Source organism: Teleopsis dalmanni, chromosome 2 (assembly GCF_002237135.1).
Source record: "Teleopsis dalmanni isolate 2A chromosome 2, ASM223713v2, whole genome shotgun sequence".
Taxonomy (NCBI): domain Eukaryota; kingdom Metazoa; phylum Arthropoda; class Insecta; order Diptera; family Diopsidae; genus Teleopsis; species Teleopsis dalmanni.
Genome location: NC_051847.1, coordinates 141,624,237 through 141,633,370, shown reverse-complemented (window position 1 = coordinate 141,633,370; position 9,134 = coordinate 141,624,237). Strand labels below are relative to the sequence as shown.

At 28.9% G+C, this 9,134-nt stretch overlaps 2 protein-coding genes across 2 annotated transcripts; both read left to right on the top strand.

Annotated features, from left to right (window-relative positions):
• The first annotated feature begins 3,852 nt into the window (after positions 1 to 3,852).
• LOC119680493 (receptor-type tyrosine-protein phosphatase alpha-like) lies at positions 3,853 to 5,391 on the top strand. Its single transcript, XM_038093319.1, has 2 exons — positions 3,853 to 4,452; positions 4,561 to 5,391. The coding sequence occupies exons 1-2, from the start codon at positions 3,923 to 3,925 to the stop codon at positions 4,793 to 4,795; spliced, it is 765 nt and encodes a 254-aa protein (XP_037949247.1). The 5' UTR covers positions 3,853 to 3,922; the 3' UTR covers positions 4,796 to 5,391.
• A 3,226-nt stretch (positions 5,392 to 8,617) lies between these two features.
• Positions 8,618 to 9,132, top strand: LOC119675851 (peptidyl-prolyl cis-trans isomerase FKBP2-like; the record flags this gene model as incomplete). Its single annotated transcript, XM_038087069.1, has 2 exons — positions 8,618 to 8,826; positions 8,884 to 9,132. Coding segments are annotated over exons 1-2 (408 nt in total), but the record flags the coding sequence as incomplete, so codon positions are not given.
• Positions 9,133 to 9,134: the final 2 nt, after the last annotated feature.

The following is a 9,134-nucleotide window of genomic DNA, read 5'->3' as shown; positions in this document are numbered from 1 at the left end:
TTGAGGTATATAGAAATCCACGTAGAAAACAATATTCACTTTAGAAGTTCTTTGGCTTTCAGTTTTTTGTTCCAGAAGAAACAAGTTTTTAGGAAAGTACTTTTTTGATAGTTTGTCAGACTGAATGTTGATTGGTGATGACGAAAGATTTGTTAAATTACCTAAATTCAACGAGGTGAATTTAGTTTTCTTCTCATTTTTATATCTTAAGATTTCTTGCGAGAAAAGTGGTAGTAAAATGGCGAAATATCGCTAACTATGGACAGCTGAAGAATATTTGCTGACCTGCCACTGCAACCGATTTTCGTTGAAAGTTATAGATCAATAGATTTAGTTCGCTTTATCTAACCGAAAATATATATACAGTGTTGTGCATAACATAAACAACCAAAATAAGCATATCAAATAAATAAGTTTTTTTGTCTACATTTTACTTTTCATTTAAAAACTTTAATACATAGTTTTATTTGTTATTGTATTGGCTACTATGAAAAATAAATCCAAGTATTTAAAAATAGACATATTGACCAATAATTATATAGAAATAATATAGATGAATTGGAAGACTCATAAAGAATAACTAGCATTAATGAATTAATTATAAACTAATTAATCATATCAATTACTTAATACTATTATATTTTGTAGACTTATTCTATTACTACTAAATATTTACTCTTACAATATGAAAATATATACATATGTTTACGCATATGTAATATACGAGTATGTACAATATACAATAGAAATAATAAAGGCGGGAGCGACCATGGCCGTCTTTGGTTTATTCAATTTGTTTGTCGCGATCTTCATATTATGATTTCATATTAAACAAACTTGTGTATATACGTACATATATTGTATTTTATTTAATTATTTCCAGCCTTATCAGTAGAATCAGAGCTGAATTAATCTCATAAATGCAATATATAGTATAAGTGCAAATTTATTTATTTTAAAAATGTATATTAACTAATGTGTAGTAGATTGTTTATGAAGTCAAACTAAATTAAGAACAATAAAAACAATTTTTCTTTAAATGTTTTCTTAATAAAATCAAAAAATAAAAACATAATAATCAAGAAATTATTTTTTAAAATAGAGAAATTTCAATACATTTTCGGCACTTTGATAATTCAAAAATAAAATGTTTTATTGTTGCAATAGTTTATTAAGTAATAGCATAAAAAAAATATAATTTATAGATTCATATGTAATATTTAATTACATGATTTCTTTAATACCTATTCCATACTTATACTCGGGATAACGATAACCCCAACTGTACATTCATGTTGAGTTTTTTTCGATTTAGTACATCTGGGCACTTTTAATCTTTGATAGCTAGGGATTTCTGCAAAATCCCACCCCTCTCACTGCCTAATTTATATATTCCTCAATAGGTTCGTGTTTATTAGATGACTGATCTAAAATTTGCGTACCGCCCCGTGTGGGTAAAGATTACTCTGAGATTAGATAGTGCTAAGTTGGGCAGCCTGTCTGTTTCCACAAATAGCTTCAGGGCTCTGTCCCTAATGTATTTTTTGGCCCGGGTCTATTCTAAGGTCTCTTAGCATTTGTGCGAATATACCAAGACACTTTCAAGAGACTTCGGAGAGCCTGTACGTACAAGTACAATAAAAGATCACACAAAATAGCGTATCTCAACGAAGTATACACTATGTGGATTGGTAAATATCCGGTCTGAGTAATAAAAACGCATTTTTCTTTTATGCGTCAATATAGTCACTTTTTAGCACGCACTTTTTAAATAATACGAGTTATCCGCTTTATTTAATGCAAATCTCTTTCCCTGGAATCATCTTTTAAAGATTGGAAACAGGTAATAGCCAAATCTGAAGAATACGGTGGGTGAGGAAGGAAAAACTTATGGTACAGTTACAGTCTGATAACTCGTTTAAAGCTTTCCAAATATACAAAGTATAATTGATTTTATTTTGGCATTACCACCTATTTTGAAGTCAGCTTATCATCGATCCATCTAGTATAATACACTATCAAAAGCATCGAACTGAAAAAAGGGGTGCAAATTATTATAAACTGCAAGATAAACTTTAAGAATTAAAAGTGGTGGTAGTATAAAAACTAACACGACCTAAATGTTTATAATATAAAAATAGTAGAAATGAAGAGAGGTAGAATACGACGTACAGTTAAAATTAGTTTACCATCATTCACAATACTCATTTGAGACCAGAGCATATACTTATAAACTAATCCAAAAATTTGATTATTGAAGAACATCAATTTAGATCAAACTATGTTGTCATAAGTCGAAACTAAACTAATCTTATTCTTATTGCTACGATTCTTTTTTTTTTTATCATATACTTTTACCTCTCCTTTTTACAAGAACATATAATCCATAAATCACGAATTCATAGAATATATAAATTTTTTTTTAACCGAATTAAATAATATATAAAGACCCATAAAATAAGAATTACTTGTTAGAGTTCATTTGTAATTGTCAATATGTACCATACTATTGTTATATAAGATTATGATAAAAAAAAATAAGGTCAAATTGTTTATAAATTTAAAATCTTTATTTATTCTTTAAATCCATTTAATTTTCTTTCAAACCAATACATTATACTTTTACTAACTTTTTTTCAACCATAGAAACAAATTCGCAAACGATTTGGTATTTACTTCTCAATCATGTCAAATCGGTATCGTCAGAGTGGTCTCTTGAGCTTAGTAAAGAGCCGAAAGTTTTACTAGCACCATTGGATCAAGCGATTATAATAGTTATGGAATAATATAGGATAAAGTTATGACTAAATGTTATCGAAGCACCAATGCAGTGTGCGATGGTGTGATATAGTGGTGAAAAAACCAAAAAAATTTAGACTAAATTCTGGACACTTTTTTTTAATAGTTTCACATTAACTTTGCATGACACTCGAATAATATTTATTGTTAAACGTTTGACTTAGCTAAAGGGATTTCTAATGCACTACATCTCGATAATTAAAAAAAACTGTTAACATGATCTTGATTTCTGAACGTTTTTGGTGCAATTTGTCTTAATTGGTCGGTTGTTTTCAGGTCGTATGCATAGGTCTAAGTATTCTTTAGCACATTTTACGCTACATTGTTTTTCTAAAAAGAGATTTTACTCGTTTCAAGCACATCTTGCAGAATGGTTTGGACTGACTAATTGTCAATCAACGAATTTTAAGAACCAAATCTTTGAATTTCTTGACATGCTTTTTTTTTGAATTGTTAATACCGCTTGTAAATATTTTTTGTGACATAGCCGTGCAAAAAAACTGTTGTCAGAATAAAGAAGTCTAAGTATTTTATATAAAAATCGCCTTCGTCTTAAATTTTTATTACTTATTGTTAGTGTCTAAATAAATAAACTTCAAGTATGACATAAGACCCAGCAAATATCGATATCGCACCCATTTTTAAAGTTGTGTAAAGATTCTTGTTCTAAACATAGCAAATATTCTTTAAATCCGTTTTAAAAAAATGTCAGTACTTGAAATCCATGCCAATTCACGGTTTAAGAGACCTTTTTATTTATATGCAGCCAAAATCAATTCCACTTCTTGGTATAGCAAACTCTACGGTATTAACGGTACAGTTACGGTAGAGTAAATATTTGGTTCAGGAATGATCGGAATTTAGATCAATTGAATTAGATCATCAATTATATGTTTGCCATGGTTACAGTGCTCTGATTCACTTGGATTTTTTGTACTTTGTGAGGGGATGATTAAACTTTGTGAAGTTTAATTGTGTATATAATTAACCTTTTGTAAACAAGAAGCAATATCTGTCAATATCATTAATGTACTTATTTAATTTACAGGGCCCTAAAGATGCACCAAATTACTATATAGCATGTCAAGCACCACTCGAAGCCACCATTACTGATTTTTGGCGTATGATTTGGGAGCAACAGTCGCGTGTCATTATACAGGCTACTGATCTAATAGAGAACGGCAGTGAAAAATGTGCAGAATATTTACCACCTTCGGTGACACTTGATAATCACACTACGTTCGGAGATTTCCAAGTAACATTAAAAAATCGTGAAGTAAAAGAGAAATATGCCATATCAACACTAATACTTAAGAATACATTGAAAGACGCAAGCCGAGAACTAACACATTATTGGTATAAATGGCCAGAGACAGGTGTACCCAACGAAGAAGCACCAATAATCGCGATGCTGTTGGAAGCACGTTCATCTCTCAAAAGTTATGCTATTGAACAAGCAAATGAACTCAAGGGAAAATCATCAACAGCTACACTACGAAGTGAAGCGAATGGTATAGTGGGCAACGGTATCGATGAACTAAAAGATGTAAGCAACATATCGGGCAGTAGCACTGGTACTAATAGCAGTAATGGTGAAATAAATGGAAATATTACCACCGATAAATTTAAAGTGACCACAAATAAACATCAAGGGTAAGCCTCAATTATAATTATAATCTTTATTTTTGTCCTTGTGTTATTTGTGTTTTTCTTGTACTTTCGTCTGTTTGCTATCTTTCTTCATGTTTTCTCTATTTTTAGTCCCCTAACTGTTCACTGCTCTCCAGGTACTGGACGAACGGGCACGATTATTTCTTGTGATGTTGCTATACGCAGTTTGGAGACACCAAAACGTATTGTCGATATACCCCAAATTGTATATTACATAAGAAGGGGACGTGCTAGTGCTGTACAAACTAAGGAACAATACGAATTTATATATAAAGTTGCTAATATGTATGCAACTAAAATTACAAATTTATCAAATGATAATTAAAATTGCCTTATTTTAAAAATTATTATAATAAAACAACTCGATTAAGTCAAAAAGGTCCTTATGAACTAAATACTAAAATATTATTTATTATCATGCAAAGGCAATTGTTTTAAAACTCTTATTCTTATTTAAACTTTAAACTTATAAAACAATCTATTTTCTGAAATATAATTGTGAGCTTAGAAGTATTTATATATATACTGTATTTTTATATATTGTACTAGTTTCATTAATTTGTATAACTTTCTAATTCTAGTATATAAAAAATAATTCCATATTCTTTACAAACCATATTAGTTAATTATAAAAATTGGAATAAAATTATAGATTTATATTTTTTAAGATAATGTGCAACAGAAACAGGTCATAGCTGTTCCCATTTCTCTTTATGCATTTAAAATATATTTGTTTCAGTTTTCTACTTTATAGAAACTACGTAAATGTTCCGGTGCAAAAGGAACTAGGCGACCTATATTAAAAATGCTACCAAGATCCTCTTCAAGCTTAGCACAACACAAATAATTCTCATATTTCTTAGGTTAACCTGTTCATAGCTTTAAAATATATTATAAATTCTCAAGATACATATAGAAATACGCAAAATATTGCTAATTTTGCTTTATTTGTTATTTATTTATAATTTTATTGAATATTTATTGTAATTTTTCTTTGTATATATATATATATATATTTCATTGATATGTATGCCTCTATATTGTGATATAAATATTGTATTTTGTTTAATAATAATATTATGTTTCCATAAAAAGAATACATGCATATTCTTTATGTTATAGTTTATCTTAATTGTATATAAAAATAAAAAGTGCTTTAATTGTATAGAAATTAAAACTGTTTTCTTTTTGAAATAATTTTTATACTTTTGAAAAAATCAATGAACTAGATTCTATAAGAAAAAATATATAAAATACAGAAATAAGTGTAATTGTGAAACTGAAAGATCCTGGGGATACGATGAATTCGAAATGTGTTTAAAGCTTGATTTTGTAAAAGTGATTTAAGCCAATTGCTTTTTATGTATGTATATTAAAAGCTTCTTTCTCATTATTTTGTAGCATTATAATCCTTAATATACCAGTTCTTTCATAATCAATGCGTTCAATATTTTCAGAAGTATTAGCACAAGTTTCACGTATCTCATAGTCGTTCCATATTTTTCTCAAATGCTTATTTTGCCAATTACTGGAGATGTTCTTAGCACATATCCTAACTGTTTCAAACACTGAAGTTTATTGTATTTTATAACATTCCGCCCCTATATTATATAATCTAGTTAATGGTTGTACTAAATTCAGTAAGATCCACCAATTAGAAGCATTGAGTCATATATCGTCTTAAGTACTCTTCCTTCATACACCAAAAGCTGATTTCAAAAATATATTATAAATATAAGAACTAAGCGAATTATAAATATATATACGGATTTTGTAATTTTTTTATAGAGTTTTAGTTTTAAACAACTTAATTTCTTACAAAACGTGGTATTTTAAGCTGGAACTTCAATATGTATTGCTGCATAAATAAGGTTTTTAATATATTTGGTAAACAATGTCACTAAAATTGCCATCACAACATCAACAGTTGTTTTCTAGATCATCTTAAAACAAGGCACAACAATGTCTTTTGACCTATAATCACACCGAACTGCAATTACTTTTGGTTGTAATGATTTTTGTAAACATGTGCATGGATTCTCTTTGTACCGTTAAGAGAATTGGTAAGAGTAACTTAAAATATGTAGAGAAAAACATTGAAGGGTAACAATTCGATATCAAATATTATTCAAGCAGTTCGAATCTCTGTGAGTTCTGATATTCGAGTTCTGATATTCATATTTTCAAAATACTACTTGGCTACTTGTGGATAAACACGATTAGTCATCGCTTCAAATTTGACAGGCACGAGTTTTAAGCTTGGCACTTGCAGTCCAAACAAATTATATACGAACTATAAACTAATTAAATAAAAATTCGATTATTTCCTAAGACCACTGATGAGAAGTACTTGGCAATACTCGAAACAGCGTTGTATGGTCAGCCAAACTTCAATAAATTAAATAAAATTTTTGTCTTTGTCCTTTCTTTCTTTGCTATTCGAATCCGTCTTAGTTTTATTTTTTTTATAACGAAAAGCAATTATATGTCAAAAGTCTAGGTAACTATACTAAGGAAATTTCGAGAATACAGAATTATTGTTGCCAACAAACAGGCCTGTTATCTATTTTATTTGTCTTATAAAACTCAGAGAGTTTAAGACAAATCTAAGCCTTTAATGAAACCAACAAGGGAAGACTTGTTGACTGATATCCTTTAGATGGACCAGTGGCGTAACTACATTTTTTAGGCCTGTAAGCAAATTCTAACTAAAGGGCCCCTATCAACATACTAAGGGGCCCCTCTTTTTATACTCTTTACACGAAAAATGTGAAAAGGGTATATAAGGTTTGTCAAGATTTTCGTAACGTATTAAAGGAAACGTCGGAAATACCATTAAGTATATATCAGTACAGTATCAGTTCAAACTACTCTCTCAGCTTTTGAACTCTTCGAATAAAACTTTACACACACACTTTTAGCCGACCCTGTTCACCATTTGATTTGATTGAAATTGGACGTCTATTTCTTGTAGCTGTGATATATGTAAACTTAACAATCGGATATGAGGTTTCTCCGTTTTTAATAAAGGTATTTAAATAGAATTTGGTGTATACAGTACTGATATTTGCAAAAGACAACATACAAAATTATTTTCAAATGGGTTTAAATCTAGATATACCTTCCATATAAACTCTCGATTAAGACACATACTTTTCTTAGAAAAACTTTTTTATTTTATAAATAGATTTAATATTTTATTTGAAGTACATACATATTATGTACTTTAAATTTAAAATTTACGTATCTTTTATAAAATGCAATATGAAGTTATAACAACAAAAAACGTTTACAAACATTTACAGTGGGGCCCCCTAAATTCGGGGGCCCGAAAGCGTTGCTTCCAGTTGCTTCCCTGTAGTTACGCCACTGAGATGGACTGACTTGTCTGAAAATTTATTATAAGACTAGTGACAGCAACGTGGATTTGAGGTTTTATTAGATTTATTTGGACGAATTCTCTTAAAATTTATTACATTTCACACAATTATGCTTTATTTAAGCATAATTATCTTAATTTACTATAATACTAATATCTCTATACGCAAAATTTATCTGGGCTTTTGTAAGTTCTGTTTACTGTTAATCGAATTCTCTTAAATTTTATTTTCCATTTTGCATAATCACACTTCTTCAAGAACACTTAATGAATGTTTTAGTAACATTTTTATTTTAATAATACAAAATTTCAACAGTAAAATTTGGCTTTAAAAAAAAATATAAATTTAAATAAATTAAATATTAAATTTAATTTTGTCTTTCAATTCACAATAATTTATTTTTCAAAAAAAACTTCGAAACAATTATATGAGATAATGAAATAGATCTTATAACCTTCCTCTATCGCACAATAATATACGATAAAAGATTTATTTTGTTATATTTTGATTTATAAATATATATTTATATTTGTTAGTAATAAAAATGTATATCATTTTAAATATATGTAAATTAAGGTCAGTCTGATGAAATGATATACAATAATCCAGTCAAGGCGTAAAGAGGGGTTTTGAAGATAAAAGTAAAAGTCAAGAACTTTAATTGACGTTTTGTATTTCATACAATATTATTTTAGTTTTGTTTACGATATACTCACGCTTCCGAATAATACGCTCTTGCTTAAAGTTCCATTGTAACCGCACCTTAAACCATAGGTAAATATTTGGCGTTGAGATTAATATAAACAATAAGGACGATATGAAGTTAGCAAATTTAGTAATATTACTATTTATATATATTGCATTTGCATGTGCAAATAATGATAACAAATTCAGAGTGAAAATAGGCATTAAGAAGCGAATTGAAAATTGTACTGTAAAAGCGAAAAACCGAGATACGGTGCATGTGCACTATCGAGTAAGAAATTAGCATATAAATTTCTCATAATGTTTTATATAAAATCTTTTATTGAAGGGTACTTTAGAGGATGGGAAAGAATTCGATTCTAGTCTTAATCGCACACCATTTATTTTTACATTGGGTACACATCAGGTCATAAGAGGATGGGATCAAGGTATACTTGGTATGTGTGTAGGAGAAAAACGCCGATTGGTTATACCACCCGAATTGGGTTATGGTAAAAGTGGTTCTGGTGACCGTATACCACCAAACGCTGTTTTAATTTTTGAAGTAGAACTAATGAAAATTGAAGGCAAAGATGAACT